This window comes from Enhydra lutris, unplaced genomic scaffold, assembly GCF_002288905.1.
Source record: "Enhydra lutris kenyoni isolate GAN:26980312 unplaced genomic scaffold, ASM228890v2 scaffoldscaffold24, whole genome shotgun sequence".
Lineage (NCBI taxonomy): Eukaryota > Metazoa > Chordata > Mammalia > Carnivora > Mustelidae > Enhydra > Enhydra lutris.
The window spans coordinates 2,059,507-2,085,956 of record NW_019154108.1 but is presented as its reverse complement, the minus strand read 5'-3'; the positions used below and the strand labels follow the sequence as shown (position 1 = coordinate 2,085,956).

General features: G+C 48.3%; 1 protein-coding gene across 2 annotated transcripts in view; it reads left to right on the top strand.

Moving 5' to 3' along the window:
- The window catches only part of LOC111150710 (SCY1 like pseudokinase 3), a 43,478-nt gene that overhangs the window by 13,544 nt on the left and 3,484 nt on the right, over positions 1 to 26,450 (top strand). For both annotated transcript variants that reach the window (XM_022508259.1, XM_022508260.1), the window contains exons 3-11: positions 2,054 to 2,239; positions 4,797 to 4,910; positions 6,753 to 6,809; positions 7,920 to 8,022; positions 9,205 to 9,316; positions 11,053 to 11,130; positions 13,164 to 13,303; positions 14,544 to 14,728; positions 23,906 to 24,077. In XM_022508259.1, the coding sequence (XP_022363967.1) occupies positions 2,054 to 2,239; positions 4,797 to 4,910; positions 6,753 to 6,809; positions 7,920 to 8,022; positions 9,205 to 9,316; positions 11,053 to 11,130; positions 13,164 to 13,303; positions 14,544 to 14,728; positions 23,906 to 24,077 (1,147 nt within the window). The remainder of the gene's footprint in view (positions 1 to 2,053; positions 2,240 to 4,796; positions 4,911 to 6,752; positions 6,810 to 7,919; positions 8,023 to 9,204; positions 9,317 to 11,052; positions 11,131 to 13,163; positions 13,304 to 14,543; positions 14,729 to 23,905; positions 24,078 to 26,450) is intronic.

Below are 26,450 nucleotides of genomic sequence, written 5' to 3'. Positions count from 1 at the left end.
TCAGTTCTGGAGATCCACATTTCCCTTTGGTGTCACTTCCTCTATTTTTTTTTTTTTTTTAGGGTGGGTCCTCTGGCAATAACTTTTCTGTTTTCCATCATCAGAAATGCCTTTATTTTACTTTTTTTTTCCGGAAGGATATTTTTGCTACATAATTCAGGGTTGATACTGGTTTTTTTGTCAGTGCTTTAGAGTAAGTGTTCCCCTTTGTCTTTTGGCCTCTGTGTTTTCTTTTTTTCTTTTTTTTTCTTTTAATTTTTGTTTATTATTTGACAGAGAGAGACACAGCAAGAGAGGGAACACAAGTAGGGGGAGTGGGAGAGGGAGAAGCAGGCTTCTCACTGAGCAGGGAGCCCGGTGCGGGGCTCCATCCCAGGACGCGCCGCAGTCTCCATCCCAGGACCCTAGGATCCCAACGCAAGCGGAAGGCAGATGCCCAACCACTGTGCTGCGCAGGCTCCCCGGCCTCTGTGTTTTCTGATGAGAAGTTTGCATCACTCAAATTGTCATTCCCTTCCACGTAATAATGGTTTTCTCTAGCTGCCTCTGAGATTTTTTTTATTTATCTCATTTTCTACAGTTTGACGATAATGTGTGTGATATAGTTTTCTTTGATTTATCCTGTTTGGTGTTTATTGAACTTCTTAAATCTGTAAACTTAAGTATTTGGCTGAATTTGGAAAGTTCTCAGGCCATTACACTTTTTATGCGTCAGTTTTTTTCTTCTCTTTATTGGGACTCCAGTTACGTATGTTAGACCTTTAGTATTGTCACAGTTTCTTGATGCTGTGATCATTTAAAAAAAAAGAAAAAAGAAATTTTTCTCTTTGTTCTTCAGACTAGTTAGCATAGGTTCACTGACTCTTGCCTCTACATCAGTCTGCGTTTTGTTACTGAGTCCATTCATTGGGTTAGTTTCTAATATTTTATTTTTCCTTCCTAAAACTCCTCTTGTTTTAAATAACATTTCCTTCTCTGCTGAGAACTTCTGTTTATTTCCTGTTTTCCTTTACCTCTAGGGAAGAATGGTTGTAACATAGTGGGGAAGCGGCCTTATATTCTTCCTAAGAATTCTGTTATCCGGGCCATCTCAGGGTTGGTATTTCTTGGTTGTCTTTTCACTTTTTTATGGTTCTTTGTTGAGTGGGAACATTTTGGGTTGCATCCCACACATTCTGAATGTCATGTTGCATTGACTCTTGGTTGTGTTAAAATTTTCTAGAGATTACTGAGGTTTTTGATTCAGCAGTCCATCCTCTTTGGTTCAGGCTTCAAGTTTTCCAGCTGCTCTCCTGCACCCTCTCTGTGCGTGGTAGTTCTAACCTCAGTTCATTTCTCAAAAGTTGGCTCAGTTCATTTCTCAAAAGTTGGCTACGCCGGTTTGGGTCTGTTTTGTCCGTGCTTGATTCAGGAGTTAGTCTGAGACCCGAGTGGTTATAATAGATAACCAGAGCATCTCCTTCTCCAGTTCCTTCCCCTCTGGAATAGCCTCATACTCAGGCTTGTCTGGACTCCTGTCTGTCCTCCTTCTGGCCAGAAAGTTGCCAAGGTCTCGGTCAGAGTTTCAGTCCCTCTGCTACTCTGCCCTCCAAGTGGGGCCTGCCTCCAGCACACAGCTGTGAGAAGGGCCGGCCCTAAACCCGGACACCTACTCCCACGGGGGTCTCTTCTGCTAATCTTGACTCCCGTGTGTAGTCTGCGTGCTCTTGTTTACCTTGCCCAGCTCTCAGGTCACTGTTGGGGTACTTTGTTCAGAGTGTATGGTAGTGTCATGGAGAGGCCCAGGCTCCTGGGGGCTTACACTGTCGGAAGGGAACCGGAAGTCTCTGTAGAATCGTTTAAATGTTGGTAAAGTGAATGAAGTCAGAACAGGTCACAGGTTTTCCTGTGCCTCGTTTGAAATTTAGGGGGGTAGGTGAGGAAAGTAGGGAGCTGGGAGGGACCTTGAATGGAACTAACCATGTTCTGACTCGGACCGCGATGTATAAGAAACTACGGTTAGTCTGGTTCTGAGTCATTAACTCTCCCACTCCTTGCGTTTGTATCTTTAAAGCATTTGAAGACACTCCGTCACCCTTGCCTGCTGAGATTTTTATCTTGCACTGTGGAGGCAGATGGAATTCATCTAGTCACTGAGCGAGTGCAGCCTCTGGAAGTGGCTTTAGAAACACTGTCTTCCGCCGAGGTCTGTGCCGGCATCTACGACATCCTGCTGGCTCTCATCTTCCTTCACGACAGAGTAAGTACCGTGGACACAGGCTGCCCGGGGCCTTGACACAGACCGGAGGGATGGCGTGTGTGGGAGTGCTTCTAAGTTAGGGGAGGAACAGAAATTCTCACGTGAATCTTCCTGTGGAAGACGAGCTTATTGGAAGGCATGAGAAGGGCTCCAGACAGGTCGTGTGTGCAGTGGGCAAGGGCTTCTCTGGCCAGTTTTTTATAGAACTTTATTTTTATAGGACTTTATTTTGGTTTACCACCACCTCCCTCTGGTTTGGGGGAAATCTTTACCTGAAAACACTTGCATCGGGTATTACTGTTCTTAAGAAAAAGAGAAAGCCTTAACATCAGTGTTGCTGTAAACCAGAGTTCCTGTTTGTTCCCCAGAGTTCTGTGACATTTTAGATTTTGAAGGAAGAAATGACCATTTCTTAGGAAAAGGCAGAGCTTTACACACCTGTTCTCATTTGAGTGGGTGTCTACTTGGAGATGGACTCTTTTTTTTTTTTTTTAAGGTTATTTATTTATTTGAGGGAGCGAGAGCGAGCATGGGGAGGGGGGCAGTGAGAGAGGGAGGAGAAGGAAGCTCCATGGGGACTCCATCCCAGGATCCCAGGATCTCGACCTGAGCCAAAGGCGGAGGAGACAGTCTCTTAACACTGTGGTTTGCTCTTAAGAGGATAAGCGTGTAGTCTTAGGTTTACTTTTGGTCTATTTTGAGACAGTATTATTGAGCTTATTTTTTTTTTAAGATTTTATTTATTTGACAGAGATCACAAGTAGGCAGAGAGACAGGCAGAGAGAGAGAGGAGGAAGCAGGTTCCCTGCCAAGCAGAGAGCTTGATGTGGGGCTCGATCCCAGGACTCTGAGCCGAAGGCAGAGGCTTTAACCCACTGAGCCACCCAGGCGCCCCGTTGAGCGATTTCTTAATGGAATTTGCATTCCATTGAGTACTGAGGCCTTTGGCAGTCCTCCGAGATGAAAAGTTACCAGTCACCTGTTAGAAACACTTGCTTTTGACTCATCTCAGTGTATTTTTTTTTAACTTTTTCTGTTAATTGGAGACAGATTCCAGATATCACCTTGGATTTATCACCTCTTAAAAATATGTCTAAGATACAGGGCACCTGGGTGGCTCAGTGGGTTAAAGCCTCTGCCTTCGGCTCAGGTCATGATCCCAGGGTCCTGGGATCGAGCCCTGCATCGGGGTCTCTGCTCTGTGGAGAGCCTGCCTCTCTGCTTACTTGTGACCTCTTCCTCCTCTCTCTCTGCCCGCCTCTCTGCCTGCTTGAGAGGCATGATGTGTGACCTCACGTTTGAGGTGATCTCTGTCAAATAAATAAATAAAATCTTTAAAATATATATATATGTCTAAGATTCCTATAAAGAAGAATTATTAGTGGGCGCCTGGGTGGCTCAGTGGGTTGAGCCGCTGCCTTCGGCTCAGGTCATGATCTCGGGGTCCTGGGATCGAGTCCCGCATCGGGCTCTCTGCTCAGCAGGGAGCCTGCTTCCCTCTCTCTCTCTCTCTGCCTGCCTCTCTGTCTACTTGTGATCTCTCTCTGTCAAATAAATAAAAAAAATCTTTAAAAAAAAAAAAAAAAAAAAGAAGAAGAATTATTAGTGCTTCACATGAAGGAGTATTTTTTTTGTTGGAGAAGGTACATGCACATGGTAGAAAGTTGGAATAGTGGGAGAGTATGCAGGGAAGAGTAAGCCCCCCATCCTGCATGCAGCCCCTCACCTCTGTCCAGAAGCCCCCACGGTGATCATCCCCAGTCCCGAGAGGGTCAGTGTGCATATGAACCACGTGTCCCTGTGCCTATTCTCCTTTGTTTTTTTCAAATGTAAAAATACTGTACACACTGTTCTGAACCTTCCTTTAGAATATATATATATATGTATCTTGGAGTGTTTCCTATCAAAATTTGCACATACTTGACCTAGTGAATAGAATATTTAAAATACATTTGTCTACTGAAATGATTTTTGGTTTGGAACAAAATACGCTTCTATCCTGTTCTCATTTACTTCTTCTCATTTATTTGGCTGGTTTGGTTTTTTTTAAATAGTTTTAAATTTTGGCACTTCTGTGGTCTGTGGGGGAAAATTCCATTTTCCTCTTCTTTGAGCAGGATTTTTAAATGCCTGCTGACAGATTTCAGGTGAAGTGGGTCTGGGTTTGTGATAGAATTTAGGTGAGAAAGAACTTAGAGGAGAAAAACAATACAGTAGCCTGTGGGAGCAGAGGTAAACTTTATCGTTAAAGGACGGAAGCAAACGATGTAGGCTGTAAAGACGTGTGACCTCATGTTTGAGGAACTCGGTTCCCCTGACGCCAGCGGAAGCAGGGACGGGCAGCAGAGGAAGAGCCCTCCATGGCCGTCTTGTGCTCCCCGGCCTCACGGGGCTGAGCCAGGCTTATCCCGTCCCTCATTCCTTCCGGTTGTCCTTCCATTTATCACACCACGAGTGGGATGACTCACCGTATCTCTTCCTGGTGTTCGGTATTTAGTTTTTTTAAACTCCTGCTTCAGAAATTCTAGTGGCAGCCTCCTTCTGTTCTTTTCTCCAGGGACACCTAACACACAACAATGTCTGCTCATCCTCTGTGTTTGTGAGCGAGGATGGGCACTGGAAGCTGGGAGGGATGGAAACCGTCTGCAAAGTTCCTCAGGCCACACCCGAGGTAAGCCAGGGGATGGGCCCTCAGTGCCTCTCTGAACTCAGTAGCATTTTGGTATGTGGGTCCTGCCTGGGGACTTTCTGCAGCGCTAGGGTGAGCGTAGGTCTGGGGATGTGACTTCACTGTCGGTGCTCGTGTTCCCAGAACGCTGGGCCTTACTCTTCAGAGGGCCCCCCGTCTCCTTCTTGTCTCCCAATTTGGTCGCTAAGGAAACTGAGACTGAGAGGTAAACTGGCTCGGTCAGCTTTTTAATGGAATGTTCTTGCCTGCTGCTCCTCGAGTACCTGCACTTAATCACATCACCTAATGTCGAGTGTTGAAATGACCTTCGTGTGTCTGTTTTCTTTGCCAGTGTTTGAGCTTCTTGAGGGGGTGAGAGTCTCTTAGGTTTAGTCTCTCCCAGAGTGGTGCCTGGCGTGCATTAGGTACGGAACAAGTGTTCGTTTACAACCATCCACAGTGTCCACAGTCACACACTGTGTCCTACCAGCCGGAGTCGAGACCCGCGCATCTTAATCCTCCCGGCGGGCTGTGTTGTCGCTGCCTCTGTACCTCTCATGGTTTGTCTGACAGGATCTACAAATTTCCCGCCTCAGTTGATGAACCTTTCTCTTGTTTTGTTTCTTGTTTTCACCATTTTACCTGTTGCCACTAGGCTTGCTCTTTCTGAAAAACAGAACAAAACCAAACCAGGCCCCTCATGGCAGCCCTGTGGAAATGGCGGCTCGCTGACTTACTGGCTCTGTCTGGTTTCCCTGTTCTTTTGTGGGGCTTCCACACGTGAGCCACGTTAAATGTGCACCTTCGTGGCCTCTTGCCCAGTTCAAATGCTCCTTCCACCACAGAGGTGCTCCTCTAATAATATTTCTGCCCCAGTCAGTCCCTTTCTTCTCAGAATTCACCTTACGTCTAATTAATGTAACAGCACATAAGTCATCCTGTGACTCATGTTCCAGAGTCTTCACCGTGGCCTCCAGGCTCTTCCCCAGCCTCCCTTCAGCCTCACGTACCACTTCAGTCACTGAGCTGCACTCTGGCCACCCGCCGTGTTCTCTCAGGGCTGGTATCCTGCACCTCTTCTGCCCTTGCGCACCATTCTGTTGCTGGGCGCCTCATTCCCGGGGCTCTCTGGAGGATGGAACATCCTCCAGAAGTCTCCAGTCTAGCTGAGTCTCTTCGTGGCGCCCTCCCCTGGGTGTTCCTTCTCCAGTGAAATCTGCCCCTCCCCCTGTGCTTCCACGGCACTCAGAATGTCACTCAGATTGCTAGTTTACATTCTCGGTTGTGAGCACCTGGCTGGGCCAGGGAGTTTGTCATATTCCTTTTGTATTTCTCGTGCCTTGAGTGGTGTTTGGGACATAGAAGCTCTTGAGCAATAGTCTTCGAATCAGTGAATCAGTGTCCTTGTTCTGTGGACATCATCTGTGTAGCTCATGAAGTCCTCAACTTTTCCTTAGGATTGACTTGACTCAGCCAGAAGATTAACAAGTGATTATGTTCTATGCTAGAAAAGCCTTTTATTTGTCAGTAAGTAGGCAGGGTAAGAAAGACGCATCCCCGATGACTAGTGCAAGGGAGTGAGATGCAGAGAAGCCTCTGAACAGCAGAGGGCGCCTGCCCGGCTCAGGGGTGAGGCGAGGGACCTAACCGTGTTTTCTTGAGCCTCGCGCTGTGCCAGGTACTGTATTCACGTTTCAGTTAGCAGATTTCAGATGTGTGTGTTTAACATGCGGCACTGGCACGAAGGCGTCATTGCTGCTGTTTCCATTGCTGGTTGCTTCTGTAACTTGGTGTAAGAGATTGGTTCACCAAACTATGTATGAATTATTTTCCTTATTTCTCTAGTTTCTGAGGAGTATTCAGTCAGTCAGAGACCCAGCATCTATCCCTCCTGAAGAGATGGTAAGATGATACGCTTCAGCTGTAACGAAGGCTTCTCTGGGTAACTGAGTATGAAACATAACCTTTCACCTGCCCCCTCTTTCTTGGCCAAGTCGTGAATGCCTCCTAATGCCTTTGGCCATGACAGCTTCTCAGACTAATCTCATCACCACAGCAGGGAGCCATTTTCTTGACAGTCTGCTTCCATTTTTGGAGGTACGGACACCTGTGCTACCGTGTAAAGAGAGAGGGCCGGTGCTTTGTCCCCGCTTCATGGTCTTTGTATGTTGCTGGAAGCCCGAAGAGCTGGGGACGCAGCGCCCCAGCCCTTCCTGCGCTTCCCCCAAGCCACACATCAGCCTGTTGGTTATGAGCTGGGACTCCCCGAGACACAGCAGAGTGATTATTGGCATTAATAATCTTGTGTGACGAAGGTTCCCTCTACAGATTTCCCTGCCAAGTCGATGAACCTTTCTATTCTGTTTCTTGTCTTCACCACTAGCTGCTGGTGAAGAAAGATTGTATTTACCAGTAAATGTGAGGAAGTTGCTTCCTCTAAATTTGTTTTCGTAACTACTGTAAACAGACAGTGATCCCCAGAGACACATTTAACGAAATAAGCCCTGTTGATCCAGACCGGTACCGTGTGTATGTACTAGTGTTTTTCAGACTGATTTTTGGGTTTTAAATCAAGTTAGAGGTTCTGACAAGCTTTGAGAAAAAGGAGTAAAATAGAAAATCTCATTAAGTTCTGTAGGTAGTGAGGCTGAGTATTGTTTTATGAAACTTTTATTTCCATTGCGTGTGTATTTATACTTACGTGTTTGTACTGCTGCCGCTAACGGTAATGATAATAAAAATTTAAAAAATCTGGGTTGCAGTCAGAAATATTTTTGAAAGCCACAGACATATCCTGTTTAGCCCTTTTGTTTTCTTTTTGCCCTTGTTTGATACTTTTAAGTCTTTGATAAATTCCTTCCCCTCATCCTGTAGAAGCCTACAGGATTGTGGCTGGTACCGTGAGGTTAGTTTGGAGTGTCATAAAGCATATATGGGAGAGGACCTCAGAGAAAACTGAGATCCGGTGTGTAAGGCAGATTCTCTGGTTTTAATCATCTTTGCTGCTTTCAGTCTCCAGAATTCACGACCCTGCCCGAGTCACACGGACATGCCCGGGACGCCTATGCGTTTGGGACACTGGTGGAAAGTTTGCGCACAATCTTAAGCGGACAGGGTGAGTCGGGGTTGTGCTGCTGCATCCACAGAATAAGTAGGAAGGTCATTCACAGCCTGTTCCGTGTGGATTCAGAGCACTGCGGTCTTTGATCGCAGGAAGGAACCTGTTGCTCACCACATAACCTGTCTAGGGAAGATCTTAGCAGCAGTTTCCCTGCTGAAGGAAGCTCTGATTTCTTTACTTTGCAGACTTAAAGCATTCTAAGTAGGAGCCACTTTCAGCTCTGACTCTGGGTATCTGCGGTCACTCTTGGGATACTTACTGGGATTGGTCCTTGCGGGCTGAAGCCTGCATTCCTTACCCGCCGGCCGCGGAAGTGAGCGCTGGTGCGGACTGATGTGGAGCGACCTGAAGGAAAGAGGAGGATTCAACATTTTTTATTAATCCAAAGTTTAACATCCCTTTATTCTTTCTGAGCCCTTTTGATTTTTTTCTTCTTGGTATAATGTACTTAGTGCCTTTTCTTTCGCGGCCCCGGAGAGCCCAGGCCCCTGAGCATGCTGTGTTCTTCTCTCTTGAGCACTCCGGCGGCCGCTTGGAGCCTGCTGATGGGCGCCTGCCCCGGGAGGCCCCTGCTGGCCAGGTCGCACGCGGCCCGAGCTCGGTGCAGCTCTGATGCGGTTCCTCCCCGCCGGTGTCTGCAGTGTTCTGGAGTCACAAGCGTCATTCAGCTGCTGGCTCGGAATCATCTCAGCCTAGAAATACTTGAGAATTACACCCTTAGGGCCCTAAGGCCTCCCTCGTGGGGCCAAACTTACTACCCCACTGAGTCTGGACTGGTGGTAATTACGGGCCATCTTTGGGAGATTAGAAAACACAGTCGTCCCAGCAACCTGCTGTGTTCTGGGGATGAGGAACCTGGTGGGAGAGGCCTGGGGACCTGCCACCTCTCCAGCCTTCCCGCGGCTGAGCTTGTCCTCCAGACAGGACAGCCGGGAGGTGAGGGGCTCCGCGGCAAGGCCCGGGGCGGCGGGGGGGGCGTTGGCTGCATGGGCAGCTGCGTTTTCTGCTCCGGCCACCGAGTCTGGCTTCAGGCGAGCAGGAAGCTGTTTGGCAACAGCCAGGCCTTTGTTTGTTTGGGCTTTTACAGGTTGGTTTTTGCTCTCGTCAGTCTCCAGCTATAGAGGTCCTGGAAGGAGGGAGAAGGCATTGGAAACTAACTGTCGCTCTGGATTTCAGTTTCAGCGGACGTTCTCTCCAGTTTGCAACAGACCTTGCACTCAGCCTTGCTGAATCCCCTTCCAAAATGTCGGCCAGCGCTCCGCACCTTACTGTCCCATGACTTCTTCAGGTGAGGGCGCCTGGCGGGCTCTGCAGGCTGTCCCCGCCGCCGGCCTGCTCTCGGACCCCGCGTCCGGCCGTGCGGTGTGGCGGCCCCGGGCGCGCGCTCTGGCCTGTGCTCGCCGCTCGCGGTCAGGAGAGCTTCGATCGCATCCATGTGGGGCAGCAGAGGGCAGGGGTGCGCTGTGTCTCTGGGTCTTACCACAGGAAGTCTGAGAAATTTTTAACTGGCCAAGGCTGGAGTCTGGAGGCCACAGCCCAGGGCCCTTAGGACTTGGGTCGATGCAGAGGCGAGGCTGTGTCCGCCGTTGGCAGCCATCAGGGAGCTGACTCTCTGCCGCCATCCTGTTGTTGATAAGAATTTGTTACTATTGAAATTTTTTCTTGTTGGGGGAGAGGAGCTTGTTTCTCTTCAGGCAGAAGATTGTCTTCTCGGTTTAGTAACACGGTGGAAGAGGCGCAGATAGAGGGGGGCGCGCTAGAGTGGTAGCCCTGTCGCTGGACTCAGAGATGGTTTTGAACCTCTCTTCAAGGTCAGTTGTAACTGTGTGTCCTCCTCCTCTTCCTTTCCACCGCCCAAAGTCGCAACTTTTATTAGCAAAATCTCTCTCATGTTGTTTTGAAACCGAAGACCCTAGTGTGCAGTTGGAGAGCCCCGGGAAAACCAGAGCGGATCGAAAGCTAACGTTATCCTGGGAGGGGCGCACGGACCTCTCGGGTAGGACTCGGGCTGTGTTATTTAACAGGGCAGAGAGGTAGTGTCACTCTAGTTGTTAGAATTTTATTTATTGTTTACATTTCAAAGAAACTATTCAAAACCTTTCTCGTTACAAGAGTCTTTTAAGAGAGGCATTTCTGTGTCCTTTCGTGTAATTCATACCAGTATTTAATTTACCTTGATACAAGATCTCTACAAAGGACCGCCCTTTACAGCAAGTAGATTATCTCATCACTGGTGGTAAGAGTCATTAGTAAGAATTGTATTTGAAGCAGAGAGGGGAGAGAAAGCCAAAACCCACACAGGCTCCCTCTTCCTGAAGCCTGCTGGTTACGTGGGAGCCCACTGGATTAGAAAGACATTTGTGCTTTTCTCTGCTACTGAGCCAGAGGGAAAGGGGTGTTGACGTAAGATGTGGAGATACGGGGGGCCGGCCATGCTGGCAGGGCTGTGTGCGGATGGGCCTGAAGCCCCGTCCTGTAGGATGGGAGGACAGGAGCAGCGCTGCCCTGGGGCTGAGCAGTGTGCGCCTACTGACCCCTCACCTTCCTCCCTGCTCCGGGCAGGAGCAGTGGGAAGATTCCTGTGACTGGCACGAGAGATGCCTATTTGCCCAAGCCTCTCAGAGTTCTTCCTGCCCCAGAGCAGACTGGAGATCCGACCACTGTTGGTGGTGCTTGGTCACCCAATACCATTGCTCTCAGGACAGTTCATGTCACCACATCCTGCCGCAGCAGAAGCTCAGATGCCTCTGACCACTCAAACCACCGGGTCTGTGAGGGTGTGTTTGCGCACCGTGTGCGCTGAAGCGCGTATCCTCTTCACAGATCTCTTTGCTGCTCCTAAAATGCTGGATTCTCCACGGCTGGTTCATGGCACATGTCTCATGACTGCTTGTCCTCGAAGTGGCACAGGAGAATGCTTCCTTGGCCCTTAGCGTAGTGTGATCTGTGGTTATGGCTTCAGTATTTAACATGCCTTCTCTAACCTATTGTCCTGCACATTTTTTTTTCCTCTTCGGCATTTAGGAATGATTTTCTAGAAGTTGTGAATTTCTTGAAAAGTTTAACATTGAAGAGTGAAGAGGAGAAAACGGAATTTTTCAAGTAAGTTCAGAAAGTGAAGGGCTTATAATTCAGTAACTTGGATTAAGTCCATATAATCACTTGGGGTGTTCTGGAGAGATGAGTCCACGCTTACTTTCTCGGACCGAGCTTGTTGGACATCCTTTGTGTTGGCCTTCTGGTAGGCCCTGGGATGGACGGTTGGTTCTGGTGGGGGAAACAGTGATGAGCTTGTGGGGGGCGTCCTGAGACCCCAGAGGGGAGGGCGGCGGTGGTCAGAGAGGAGGTGGTGTGGGCCCCAGGACAGCGTGAACTAATGCACAGAGGCAGGGCGCGGTGCGAGCCAAGCATGGCACCACCAGCAGCTGGGTCCTGTCGGAGCGCAGACCCCCAGGCAGGGGTGAGTGAGAGATGGGCACCCTCCCGGAGTTGGGGGGCGGTGAGGACCAGTGACACTGTCGGTAAGCAGCGGGCTTCAGGCATCAAAGCCGTGAAAGCGGCCGTGAGACAGTCACCTCTCCCGGAGCGGACCGCTCCGGTGTCTGTGGAGGGCACAGCCCGAGTTCTTCCAGGGGCTTGGATCAGTCTGTAGCCCGTGGCAGGCTCCAGGGGTACGTTGAAGGCACAGAGAAGGGGGCCTTCCGCCATCAGATTGGCAAGCCCTTAGTGGTGATCCCCAAGAGCATAAGAGAATCCCGCAGGGAGGCCCCAGCCGCTGGGCACATGAGCAGTGTGGGGTCAGGGGTCCCTGCGCAGTGTGTGGGGGGGCTGTGGGCAGAGGTGCGTGGGCACCTGGCCACACCAGCCCCGGAGAGATGGCGGCGGCCGCGGAGCCAGCAGTGAGGACTAGGGCGCCGCGGCCTGCAGAGAAAGTAGAGGCTTGGGAGACACCCAGCGCCCAAACTGTAACGCAGGGGCAGCCACCCAGCCTCATAAGGGGGCGGCTGACGAGTGCGACAAAGCAGTGACGGGGACAGGAGGGCCAGAGAATGTGCGCAGGCCCGGTGTTCCCGGCAGAGGCACATGAGGGAAGGTGGAAGGAATCCCTGTCCCTGAGGAATCGGGGCACCGGCGGCCTCAGCTGAGGAGGAGCTGCTGGGAGTAGGGGAGCCAGGCCGCAGGTGAGCTCCGAAGGGGCGGGAGCGAGGGAGTGGACTCTGAGTAGAACCTCCCGAGACAAGAACTTCCGAGAAGAGAGAGCACACAGTAGCCGGAGAAGGCAGTGGACACGGGAGGGACGTGTTCAGAATGGAAGAGATGCGAGCCGGTGTTTCGGCTGGGGGAGCAGGGCTCGGGGAGCGGAGTGGGGTGCCGTCCAGGCTGCGGTCCCGAGGAGGCCGGGCTGCGGGGTGACAGCAGTTGGGGGCAGTGAGAGGCACAGTCTGCCACCGGCGACGCTGTAGGGGGAGCTTGCCACCATGACTTCCTAATGCCTGTGTCTTTTTTTTTTTCCCCTTGTTTTAAAGATTGACTTACTTGAGAGAGAGAGCAGGGCTTGGGGCAGAGGGAGAGAGGGAGAATCCCTAGCAGACCCCCGTCCCCAAGTCTGGAGCCCAACACGGGGATCAGTCCCACGACCCCCAGAGGGTGACCTGAGCCGAAGTCAGGAATCAGCTGCTGACCTGATGAGCCACCAGGGGCCCGGGACACGTGTGTGTTTTTCACAGAGTGCTCTTACGTATGTTATTTTAGGAAGTTTAGTAACAAAAGCTTGTATTTTTATTTATTGTGGAAACTCGAGACAATTTAATATCCTACATTTTTTAAATGTGCAGAAAGTCATTTTAATTGGCTGGGAAGCTCCTGGCTTACTGGGGAAGAGGACCCTGGCGCCGTAAACACGGGGCAGTTTGGTGACTCCTTCCCTAGCTCGGGTCGGAGCTTGTCTGCGTGCCGGTGGCCTTGTCTCGCACCTACTGCATTTTTCCTAAAATCCTTGTCAGCACCCGTTCACCTTCCCCGGCCACAATTCCCCGTGTCCCCCACCCCCCACACACACCCCGGGGCCGAGGTCGGAGAGGGTTGTGTCTGAAGTGTCACCCCCAGGTTCCCAGGCTCCTCTTTTCTGCCCCCAGGTTCCTGCTGGACAGAGTCAGCGGCCTCTCGGAGGAGCTGATAGCCTCGCGGTTGGTGCCGCTGCTGCTGAATCAGCTGGTGTTTGCGGAGCCTGTCGCTGTTAAGAGTTTTCTTCCTCATCTGCTCGGCCCCAAAAAAGGTGAATGTTTTTCAAAGGATGATTGGTCATTAAGGAGTTTGGGCATGATGAGCCCTTGTTTGAGCCGAGGGAGAGTCCTGCCGGGGGTGGTTAGGTCTGTCTCTGAGAACGGTTGTTGGCCCGAGTGACCATTCTGACTCAGAGCGGGCTTCCGGAGCCCACTGGCTTGATAAGGAGCCTCCCCTGGAGAGTCAGGTCTTCCGGGGAAGGCTGGCACGTGGGAAACGAGTCCCCGCACGCGTATGGCTGGAAGAGGAGACGCATATGGAGTGTCAGGAGAAGGCTCCGTCTTCACGGGACTTTGTATTTGCAGTGAGGTCTGTGCCTTCTGACTCCCCAAGAGCAACCCATTTAGTTTGTGTTTCCAGTAGAAAGACTGGAAAGCCTGGAAGTAACTTTCCTACTTGGAATTTCTCTTTTTCTGAGTGTGAAATGAGGGTGTTGTTCGGACCCTCCGTAGCTTGGTAAGCACCGCGGACGGCAGCGTACCAGGTTAGAGAGCAGAGCATTAACGTCGCTCTGTAGAATTCCGTGTTAGGCAGAATTCTGCTTTCAGAATCTCTTTTCTTAAAAGATCTCGATCCAGCAAAGCAGCATTATAAGTAACTCTTACAATATAGAATTTCCTTATATGCTTTGTCATTCCCTGAGTTTTTTCTTTGTAGCTCTGTGGTTCTCTTGCTCGGTCGAACACGCAGCAGGGTGTGCTTCTGAGTCACCTGGGGAGCCTTTTACAAATGGGCCTGCAGGACTGTCGATCCTTGTTCGTAACGGTCCCCGAATGACGGTGGGGTGTCTCTGGTAACCACTGCCGTAACTAGCAGGAGGGGAGGACCCCCAGCATCAAGTCCCACTGGGACATTTGCCACCTCCTGGTTGGGCAGGTCACAGTGAAGCAGCCCTATCGATCTGATCTAGTGTATGAAATTCCCGTGATTAACCAGCGTGTACAGAGTTACTGATTAAGGAGTCAATGAAAATACAGGCTTGCTTTGTTCAATTGAGTCTGATCCTGTATCTCAAAAATATTTCTACAAGTACAGTGTGTTTGAGAAAACTGAGCCGTGAGTGATTTGGGGCAACCAAAAAGGTTTCCTTTGGTTTGGGCCTGAGAATTCCTTCGGAAGAGGACTGAGAATGTGCGGCGACTCCTGGGCTTGGTTTGTAAATTCTTTGTGTGCTCCTTTCCCGGAAGTGACAGTTTGCCTTTTTCTCTGTAACTGCCTCTGACGGGGGGTAGACAGTGCGCCGGGGGAGCCGCCTTGTCTGCTGTCGCCGGCCCTGTTCCAGTCGCGGGTGATCCCAGTGCTGCTGCGGCTGTTCGAGGTGCACGAGGAGCACGTGCGGATGGTGCTGCTGTCCCACCTGGAGGCCTATGTGGGGCACTTCACCCAGGAGCAGCTGAAGAAAGTCATCCTGCCGCAGGTCAGAGGTGCTCCGTGCGGAGGGCGCGGCCGGGGCTCGGGGGGAGGCAGAGGCCCTGGAGCTCGAAGACCCTGGCTCGGAAGGCTGGAAGCGGCGTCGGGCGTGAAAGCCGCGGGGGTAGCAGGGGCTGAGACGAGTCACATTTCCACTCTGCTTACACAGGCATGTGGACTAAATTAGCGTATTTGGTCTTAACCTGGGAAAACTGATTGTGCTTGCTAATTCTTTGGGGAAAAGGAATAGGAATCCTTTGTGGATGCTTTGTGACAGACACTATTAAGTGTCTGTAATTAAATACCATAAAATAATTAAGTCATCACGGAGAGGAACGTGAGATGACTCGGACCCGAGCCTTCCGGCCGGTTTATCAGCCACTGGGACCTGGTAATAACCCCTCACCCGGGGCTCAGGTTTATGCTGGTGGCGCTGGGGCTCAGAGAGCAAATACCACAATAGAAATCTGTTCTCTTCCGGTTCTGGAGGCCAGAAGTCTGAGATCATGGTGTCTGCGGGTCCATGCTTCCTCTGAAAGCTCTAGGGGAGAAGCTTTCCATGCCAGCTGCCCCGCTTCCTGGTAGCTCCTGGCGGTCCTTGGTGTGTCTCGGCTTGGAACTGTGTCGCGCCAGTCTGCCTCGGTTGTCCTTTTCCCGTGTCTTCACTTGGCCTTTTTTTTTTTTTTTTTTTAAAGATTTTGTTTGCCAGAGAGAGAGAGAGCGCGCATAAGCAGGGGGAGCGGCCAGCAGAGGGAGAAGCAGGCTCCCTGCCAAGCAGGGAGCCCAGTGCGGGGCTCCATCCCAGGACCCTGGGATCATGACCTGAGCTGAAGGCAGAAGCTTAACCCACTGAGCTACCCGGGTGTCCCTTCACTTGACCTTTTTGAAAAGATCCAGGTCATTGGATTTAGGACCCACTCTAACCAGTGCAACATCATTTTAAGGTCACATTTTGGGTGCACGTGAATATTTAGGAGACAATATTCAGCTCAGTACAAGGTTTTAAAAGATTTTGTCAGCCATATAGGAACTTTAAAATAATTTATTTTCCTATGAGATTAATGTATTTGCAAATGATTCCTAAGGCCTGTTTTTATGCCAGGTCTTAGGTCCTGGGGCTGTAGAGGTGTATAACACTTTGCTTTCAAGGAGCTAGGGGGTGGGACACAGAGGTGTTTGTTATCTGTTGCTGGGGCGCCCCAAAACTTAGTGCCTTAAATCAGTAGCCATTTGGCCTCACAGTTCTTTGGATTGACGGGCTCAGTTTGGGGATTATGTCGCACGTGAGGTCAGCTGACAAGCAGTCCCCTAGCACCACGGAAGGGATGGCTGAAAGGCTGGACTTAGCGGGGCCTCTCTTTCCATGTAGTCTTGGGATGTGGCAGGGCCTCTGTTCCCCTTCGCCACATCTCTGACAGCGTCCGTGGACTTCTTACGTGGCTGCCCTGGGTTACCAGAAGCGCCAGGGCAGCTCTCCCGAGGCACAGGTTAGGAATGGACAGTGTCACTTCTGTTCCATTCTCCTGGTTCCAGTGGGTTGTGCGAGTCAGCCCAGGTTTGGCAGGTGCTGGCTGACAGCACACCGCCACTGGGGACCACGCTGGGAGGGCTGGCTTTAGGGCCAGGTGGCCACCACGCCACACGTTGTGTTTCCATGTGCAGCAGTCGCTGCTACCCTGGTGTCATCGTGTCTGAAAATGCCAAAGAGGGACAGAGCACTCTGTCTCCGAAATGCAGTTCTACGTCTCAGAGTTGGCTCTGAGCCGAGCTCAAAGACTGAGTCTGTGCTCAGCGTGTGCAGACAGTGAAGGCCTCCTCTGTAGGGGAATGACTTGGCCAATTTTTGAAAAAGTATATTCTGTTATTTTAGAGCACGCGGGTGCGAGTGGGGTGGGACAGGGAGAAAGACTCCGAAGCCAACTCCGCACTGAGCGCACGGAGCACGACGCGGGGCTCCATCGCGCAGCTGCGGGAACATGACCAGAGCCAAAACCAAGAGTCCGATGTGCGCCTGACTGAGCCACCAGGCGCCCCACTTGGCCAGTATTTATGCGCTGGGAAGCTCACTTTGGTAACAGTGTGGAAGGTGGAGTATAGAAAAGGAGGTCAGGTGGGAAGCTGTTAGTCCAGCGAGGAGAAGGCGAAGAGAGTCCGGGGCAGATGCGGGTGGTGGGCGGGCGGGACTCAGCTGCTCAGGGGAGGCGAGGTTTGAGGAGGACTCTCGGATTTGTGGCCTGGGAGGATTGTTGTGTTACGATTGCCGATTGCCGTAGCAGTTGGAATTCTAATCATTTGCAAAAGAGACACACTGTAGCTTACTTGTACAGCTTTGTTTTGAGACTGTGTCTGATTCGTGAGCATTGGGCCTGATGTTCTCTTACTGAGTCTTGTTGGAAATCTTGATCTTAGATAAGTGAGGAAACCAGACCAGAAAATTAAATGATGGGTCAAGTCATAATGAAAATTCCTAGAGGAGCTGGGACCAGAACCCAGAGTTCCTGGCACCCAGGAGGCCGTGCTGTTACCCCTGGGGAGGCCTGGTTACCCAGGTTACCCTGGGCCTGAATCTGGCTGGCGCGGGTGGCTTTGCCCCCCGCACACATGACTTTGCTGGTTCAGAGCAAAGCGTCTCCTGAGGGCTGCATGTGACTGTCTTAGTAGTTTCTTCCAGTTGCAAGTAACCGAAACCCGCTCAGACGAGCTAAAGCCAAAAGAGACTTGGCTAGAAGGATGTCAGACTGCCTTACGTGGAGACCATGCGCCGCTGGGACTCAGCCAGACGGTCTTCAATTCTTTCCTTTCTCCGTTTATCTGTCCCACTTTGACTTCCCGAAGACGGGCTTTCAGTGTTCAATGTACACGTCGCCAGCATGGTTGTCCCTGTAGTTTCCCAGTTTATTATCCTCCTTTCAGCAAGCCACAGCGCTAACTGGTCTCTCCACATTACAGTTCGTGCCGGACGGAGGTCATAGCTGGCTCCGTTTAGGGCAGGTGTTCTGTGCATCAGATGTAAAGACAAGTTTTCCAAGTCCTGTCCTTTGTGTGTGTAAAGCTGGGAAGAGGGGCAGGGGCTGGGGACATAAGCACGAGGGATGTAGACAAGGGGTTCTAAGTATGGTCTCTCAACTGTATTTCTGGTCCTGTAGTGACATACGTACAGATAAGGAGAGTGAACATGTATAACGGGTTTTTAATTGAGATATAATAAACATATAAGCTCTTAGTTTCAGGTGCACCACATGATTCAGTAGTTGTGTATATTGTGAAACAGTCACCACAATGAGACTTGTTCGTCTGTAACCATATGTAGTTTACTGAATTCTTCTTCCTTTGATGAGAACTTGTAAGATTTATGTTCTTAGCAACTTTATGCAATAAAATAGTATTAGTGAAGAAGGGAGTTGAGGGAAATTGGAAGGGGAGGTGAACCATGAGAGACTATGGACTCTGAAAAACAACCTGAGGGTTTTGAAGGGGCGGGGGGTGGGAGGTCGGGGGAACCAGGTGGTGGGTATTGGAGAGGGCACGGATTGCATGGAGCACTGGGTGTGGTACAAAAACAATGAATACTGTTACGCTGAAAAGAAAAAAAAATTTTAAAAAAATAGTATTAGTGATAGTCACTATGCTGTATGTTACATCCCCATGATCTTTTGTTTTTTAGATTTATTTGAGAGAAAGAGAGTGAGTGCAAGGAGGGGCAGAGGGAGAGAGAAACTTTAGCAGACCCTGTGCTGAGCCTGGAGCCTGACCCGGGGATGGATCTCATGACCCTGAGATCATGACCTGAGCCGAAACCAAGAGTCAGACACTTGACCGACTGAGTCACCCAGGGACCCCTGACTGACTTATTTTATAACTGGAAATTTGTACCTTTTGGCCCCTCCTCACCATCCTCTTTCCCATCTCTGGTACCATCAGTCTGTTTTCTCTATGAGCTTGTTTTGTTATTTTCATTTTTAAAGATATTTTAGTTTTGGCGGGGGGGGGCACCTGGGTGGCTCAGATGGTTAAGCGTCTGCCTTCTGCTCAGGTCCTCATTTCAGGCCCCTGGGATTGAGCCCTGCGTTGGGCCCCCTGCTTAGCAGGGAGTCTGCTTCTCCCTCTCCCTGCCTCTCCTGCTCGCTGTCTCTCAGATGTATAAATACAATCTTTATTAAGTAATCTCCACGCCCAGCATAGTGATCGCACCCACAGCCCTGAGGTCAGGAGTCGCACGCTCCACTCACTGAGCCAGCTTGGAGCCCGTTTTGGTTTTTTTTAGATACCTCGCATAAGTGAGATCATACAGTGTTTGTCTCTCACTTCACTCAGCACGATGCTCTGAGAGTCGATCCAGGTTGTCGCAGATGGCAAGGTTTCATCTCTTACATGGCTCAGTGACGTTCGTGTGTGTGCGTGCGCGCGCATGTGTAAAATCACATTTGCCTTATTCCTCCGTCCGTCGATGGACACTTGGTGACCATAGCTCCGGTGCTATAAGTAATGCTGCAGTGAGCAGGGGCGTGTGCTACGTGTAAATTAGTGCTTTCCTTGGATAAATTCCCAGAAGTGGAATTGGTGGATCTTAGGGTAATTCTTTTTTTTTTTTTTTTTCCTGACTTTTTGAGGAACCTCCCTGCTTTTCCACAGTAGCTGAACCAGTTTCCCCTCGAGCGGTGGTGCACCAGCATTCCCTCTTCTCCACGTGCTCATGTCCTTGTTACTGCTTGTCTTTGTGACGGAAGCCAGTCCAATAGGTGTGAGGCGACAGCTCATTTGTCCTGTCACGTCGCCGCAGCCACGTCACTGTACTGCCGCTCTAGCGTGCTTTCTGGGACTTACTCAGGCCGTGACCGGAAGCCTGTCTCCCCCTCCTCTTCCCCCATTGTCCTCAACCCTTGTTCTCCCTCCCCCTGGCAACCATCAGTTCTCTGTATTTACAGGTCTGATTCTGCTTTTTGTTTGTTTATTCATTTGTGTGTGTGTTTTGTTTTTTATTTATTTCATTTATTTTTAAAGATTTTATTTATTTGACAGAGAGTTCAAGCAGGGGGAGCAGGAGGGAGAGGGAGCAGCAGGCTCCTGCTGAATGAAATCCGTATGGGGTTAGGCTTTCTTAGTCTGCCTCACTTCCCTTAGCATAACCCCCTCTAGGTCCATCCATGTTGTCTCAAATGGCATGATCTCCTCTTCTGTCATGGCTGAGTAGGCGTCCTATACACCGCATCTTTCTTATCATTTGTCTGTTGATGGACACAGGTTGTTCCCTGTCTTGACTATTATAAATAGCATTGCAGGAAGCACGGTGTGCAGACATCTTTTCAATTTAGTGTTTGGTATTATTTCTTCTCTGAGTGTTCGGTGTAACTCACTGGTGAAACCATCTGGTCCTGAACTTCTGTTCTTCGGGAGTTTTTGGATGATGTGGTCTCCTTACCAAAAATCAGCCTGTTCAGATTTTCTGTTCCTTTATATTCAGTCTTAGTAGGTTGTGTATTTCTAGCAATTTATCCATTTCTTCTATTTGCCTAATTTGTTGGCCTCTAATTATTCATAAGTAGTCTCTTATGATCCTTTGTATTTCTGTGGTATCAGTTGTAACATCTCTTCCATTTCTGGTTTTGTGTCCTTTTTTTCTTGATGTGTTCAGCTGAGATTTGTTCATTTTGTTTATCTTTTCAAAGAACCAGCTTAGTTCTGAAATTTTTGTTTCCTTTTTCATTTTCATTTATTTTTTCACATTTTTTTTCTAGTTCTTTGAGGTATAGAGTTAATGTTTGAGATTTTGTTTGTTTCGTGAGGTAGGCGTTTATCACAGTAAATTCTCCTCCTAAAACTGCTTTGGCTGCATTGCATAAATTTTGGTATGTTGTTTTCCATTTTCATTTATCTCATAAGGTTTTTTGTTTTCTCCTTTGATTTCTTCTTTGACCCATGGGTTGTTCAGTGGCATGTTTAAACTCTATGTATTTGCGAATTTCCTGGTTTTCTTCTTGTAATTGATTTCTAGTTTTGTACCACTGTGATTGGTAAAGGTGCTTGATATGGTTTCAGTCTTCTAAATTTATTGAGACTTGGTTTGCGGCCTAACATGTGATCTGTCCTGGAAGATATCCCATGTGCACCTGAAAAGACAGTGTATTTTGCTGTTTTTGGAAGGACTGTTCTGTATGTATCTGTTAGGTCCCTCTTGTCATTCAAAGCCACTGTTCCCTTGTTGATTTTACATCTGGGTAGGTGGGATGTTGAAGTCATCTACAGTTACTGTCACTCAGTTTCTCTATGTCTGTTAATATTTGCTCTGTGTCTGTAGCTGCTTATATGGTCGGTGTATAGATATTTATAAATCTTATGTTCTCTTGTTGGATTGATCCCTTTGTCATTATGTTGTCCCCCTCTTTGTCTCCTGCTCAGTTTTATCTGATACAAACTGTTGCTACCTCAGCTTTTCTTCACTTCCATTTCCAAGGAATATCTTTTTTGGTCCCTCCCTTTCAGTTTGTACGTGTCTCTAGGTCTGAGTGAGTCTCTTGTGGGCTGCACATTGAGGGATCTTGTTTTTTATCGATTTAGTCACCCTGGGCCTTTTGATGAGAGCATTTAGTCTGTGCATATCTAAAGTATGTTTATAGATGTGTACTCACTGTCATTTTAAAATTATTTTCTTGTTGTTTTTCTAGTTCTTCTCCATTCCTTTCTTTTCTTGGTCTCTTCTCTTGCGGTTTGTTTTCTAGTGTTGTGCTTGGATTCCTTTCTCTTACTTTTTCTGTCGCTATTACAAGTGCTTGATTTGTGGTTACCACTGGCCCAGGTAAAAAATCTTAGTGTATAGCAGTCTCTATTAAGTTGATGGTCACTTCAGTACTTTCTTTAGAACATGTTTGAACTTAGTTTTTACTTCCCTTTTATGTGTACGAGGTCATATTTTACATCTTTTTTTATGTGTTCCTTGGCTGATTTTTGTAGATCATAATTGATTTTACTTTTGTGTTTTAACTTCTGCATTGGCTCTAAAAGTGATTAGTCTACTGCCTTTGCTACATGTTTGCTTTTACCTGTGAAATTTTTTCCTTTCATTATTTTCTTACTGTAGATTATGTCCTTTTATTTCCACTCAAATAATTCTTTTTTTTTTTTTTTTTAGATTTTATTTATTTGAGAGAGAGAGCGAGAGGACATACACACAGAGGGAGAGGGAGAGAGAGCAGCAGACTCCCCACTGAGCAGGGAGCCCAATGCGGAGCTGGATCGCAGGACCCAGAGATCATGACCTAAGCCGAAGCCAGACTCCCAACCGAGCCACCCAGGCGCCCCTCAGATAATTCCTTTTAATGTTTCTTGTAAGGCCAGTTTAGTAGTAATGAACTCCTTTAACTTTTGTCTGGGAAACTCTCTCTCTCTCCTATTCTGGAAGATAACCTTGCTGGGTTGATTATTCTTGGTTGTAGGGCTTTCCTTTCAGTATTTGGAATGTCACGCCATTCTCCCTGGCCTGCAGAGTTTCTGCTGAAAAATCAGCTCATAGCCTTACAGGGTTTTACTTGACTGTTTGCTTTTTGCTGCTTTTAAAATTTTCTCTTGATCATTACTTTTTGTCACTTTAATTATAATGTGTCTTGGCATGGACCTTCTTAGGTTAATCTTGTTAAGGGTCTTGTTTGCTTCTTGGATCAGGCTATCTGTTTCCTTCCCCAGATTAGGGATGTCTTCATCTGTTATTTCTTAACATGTTTTCTGCTTCCTTTTCTCCCCTCCTGGGATTCCCTTAATGCTAGTGTTACTGTGTTGATGATGTCACTCAATTCCTTTAACTTGTTCTCATTTTTATTTTTTCTTTCTGCTTTTCAGTTTGGGTGCTTTCCATTACCGTGTCTTCCAGATCGCTGATCCATTCTTTTGCATCTGCTAATCAACTGATATCTCTGATAGTGTATTTTTTTTTTTAAAGATTTTATTTATTTATTTGAGAGAGACAGTGAGAGAGAGCATGAGCGAGGTCAGAGGGAGAAGCAGACTCCCCATGGAGCTGGGAGCCCGATGTGGGACTCGATCCCAGGACCCCGGGATCATGACCCGAGCCGAAGGCAGTCGTCCAACCAACTGAGCCACCCAGGCATCCCATGATAGTGTATTTTTTATTTCAGTTATTGGATTATTCATCTATGATGGATTCTTTTTTGTATTTTCTACCTTTGTTGAAATTCTGAGTTCATCCATTCTTTTCTCAAGTCCAGTGAGTATCTTTATGACAATTGCTTCAAATAAGGCATTCTGCTTATCTCCACTTCACTTAGCTCTTTTGTTGTTTCATTTGGGGCATAATCCTTTGCTCTTCATTTTGTCTCTGTTTGTTTCTATGTATCAGGGAAGTCAGCTACATCTTGAAGGTAGTGGCCTTGTGTGGAAGAGGTCCTGTGGTGCCCTGCAGTGCCTTCCCTGCCAGGTCGTCCGTAGCAGGCACTCCAGGGGTGTCTCCCATGTGTGCTTTGTGTACCCTGCTGTTCTGGCTGAGCCACGTTTGCCTTTAGCGCAGGCCGCTCCAGGGACACACTGACTGCTGTGGGCACATTGGGCAGTGTTAGGTCCCTGCACTGTTGAGAGGCCTGAATCTGCTGTGGGCTCACTGGTAGTTAGGGCCAGTGGTCAGACTACATGTCTGCAGTTAGCCTGTTTGCCACAGGTATAGGCTCTTGTCACTCTGTCTTTTGATTGGAGTACTTCGATTCTTCAAGAATTTGGAGAGTCCTCTACAGCTATACTACCCTGAACCCTTTCTCGGCTGATCTGACACGAAGCAGGGTCAGTCCCCATGAGTCGTTGCTGGGCGGTCTCCTCGGAATACTCAGTGCTGCTGGCTTAAGAGCTGAGATCTCTGGAGTGCCCAGCTGCCTTTGGTCCTGGAGCAGGAGCTGACCCGTATCCTGGACAAGTCTAGAACCTTTTATAGTAGCTTAACAGTAATTTTGTTATTTCCAATGTATTTATTTTTGTTGTTGTATTTTTAACAATGTATCAGTCCGTGGTTTTTTAGGAGGGGAAAATACTGGTTCTTAACCACAGACAGTTTGAGAGCTACTGACCTCGGACACCGATGTAAGAAACAAAGACATCTGAGCTAGTCTGACTGCAGCCCAGCTGCTCGTTTATGGGGAGAAAGACCGGCAACGTGGCTGTGTACACTTACTACCTGATTTGCTCCTAGGTGTTACTGGGCTTGCGTGATACCAGCGATTCCATTGTGGCCATTACTCTTCACAGCCTGGCAGTGCTGGTGTCTCTGCTTGGACCAGAGGTGGTTGTGGGAGGAGAAAGAACCAAGATCTTCAAACGCACTGCCCCAAGTTTTACTAAAACAGTTGACCTTTCCCTGGAAGGTAAGAATGATTCAAAAGTATAGCTTTTTATTTTAAATGTTTAATGAGATTTTTAACATACAAATAATGCAGGTGGGTTGTCTTCCATCAAATGAGAGAGAATGGTAAAGAAACCCAATTCCTTCTGGGTGTGTAAGGTAACCAGTTTTAGGAGTTTAGTGGGAATCTTTTCTTCCCTTTTGTTAAGCACATGAACACAGATGTATGTTAATACACAATGCCCATATATAGGATTTTTTAACAAAACAATGAAGATACGCAATTTTACAACATAATTTTTTTGTGTAGTAGCTTATCAGGGACTGGTCTCCAGGTCAGTACATAGAAATGGCACCCTTTTTGACAGCTGCCTAATATTTCATTGAATATAATTCATTCAGTGACTTCCCTGTTGATGGATTTTGTTGATGGATATTGCTTTCATTTCTGGATTATTAATTGCTGCAATTGATGTCTTCTATGTCCTGTATCTTCATGTAGTGTGGCTTTTATTGTTAGAGGATAAAGTCCCAGAAGTAGACCTATTGGGTCAAAGGGTATGTATTTAAAATTTTAATAGATACTGTCTGTCACCGGCTAAAAAGGTTGTAGCAGCTTGTAACACTAGATGTTTAAGTTCTTCTGATGTTGATGGCCTTTTAGGTAAAAAGCTGTTGATTTTTAGATACTTCACGAAATCCTTTTTTCTGGCTTGTTCCCATTAGATTGTTATATGGGACGGAGCAGTAATTTCTGGTCTTTGTAGGCTATAAAAGTCAAGAGTAAGAATTTTATATCAGCATCATTGCTTCTTTGCTCCTTGGTTTAACCCTGACTAGGACGGTAACCTTAAGAAACGCAGATCTCAGTTCTCATGGGTAGTGAATTCGATAGTGCACAGAAACTGTCACAGTAGCAAAGAACTGTCAGAATTTTGATGCCACGAGAATCTGTAAAGCAACACTGGCCTCCTGCAGTTCTGATGGGTCCAACTCTTCTTTTTTTTTTTTTTAAAGATTTTATTTATTTATTTGACAGAGACCACAAGTAGGCAGAGAGGCAGACAGAGAGATAGAGGAGGAAGCAGGCTCCCCACTGAGCAGAAAGCCCGATGTGGGGCTCGATCCCAGGACCCTGGGATCATGACCTGAGCTGAAGGCAGAGGCTTTAACCCACTGAGCCACCCAGGTGCCCCCCCAGCTCTTCTTGGTGCTGATGAAGTCAGTGTCAGGAGCTTGAAGAGGGTGATGGAGCAGCTGCTCCCTCCTCTCCAAACGCGATATGTTCGTACACCTTGAGTGAGTGGAGTCTGTGTGTCACCAAACAGCAGATGGGAGATGTATTTACCTTTCATAGGAGAGGAATATGGGGACAGTGGTGTGTGCAGTTTTTTTTTTTTTAAATATTTTATTTATTTATTTGACAGACAGATCACAAGGAGGCAGAGAGGCAGACAGAGAGAGAGAGAGAGGAGGAAGCAGGCTCCCTGCTGAGCAGAGAGCCCGATGTGGGGCTCGATCTCAGGGCCCTGAGATCATGACCCGAGCCGAAGGCAGAGGCATTAACCCACTGAGCCACCCAGGCGCCCCTGTGCAGTTTTGAGATAAGACTCGGGAGTCCCTCTCGGAGGGCGGCTTTGCGTGCCAAGTTGGCAGGAGTCCCCACTCCTCGTACCTGTTGTATTTACTGCCATTTCCTAATTCTGGACATTTTATATACTGTTGGGCCGTAATCTCTGTAAGAAACCAAAAGGGCACCAAAGCAGGAGTAACATTAATTTTTACTAAACTTTCCGGAAGACTTAATAAGACAGATCAAGGTCTAACCCCACTGACTTCTCAATTAGGTAAGCTCTTTCTCCAAGATGGTGGTTGAGCTGCGGCGGCAGCCTGCGTTCCCAGCTCCCAGTTAAGAGTGGCCCTTCTTGCAGGGACTTGGGAGAACGGTGGGGAGGGGGCACGTATACAGGAGGGGATCCTTGGACTTTTCTCTCCTTCTGTTCTTCTGCACTTTACCTATCTGGTCAGACTTACTATGGGATAATACTGAGGTTTATGAAAAGGGTACCTCAGGGAAGTCCGTCTGCACGGAAGAGCGTTGCAGAAGGGGACACTGGCTAAGAACCACTGGTAGGCGGTCAGCAGGGAAGATGGTGGCAGGAGCAAGCAAAAGTGTGCGGGGCTTGCAGAGGTCAGGCCCTGGAGGCCAGGCAAAGCCTCCCTGTGATGATGTACCCCGGGCAGAGGAAGTATTAAGCCAAAAATTTTGCTGTTAATTCTTTTGACCAGTGCCCACAGTTGATTATGAACTTTTGGTAAACTGTTAAAGACCAACATTTTTTTTAAACAGTCCCACCCCACCCTAGCTGGGATTAAATGTCTACCATGACATAAA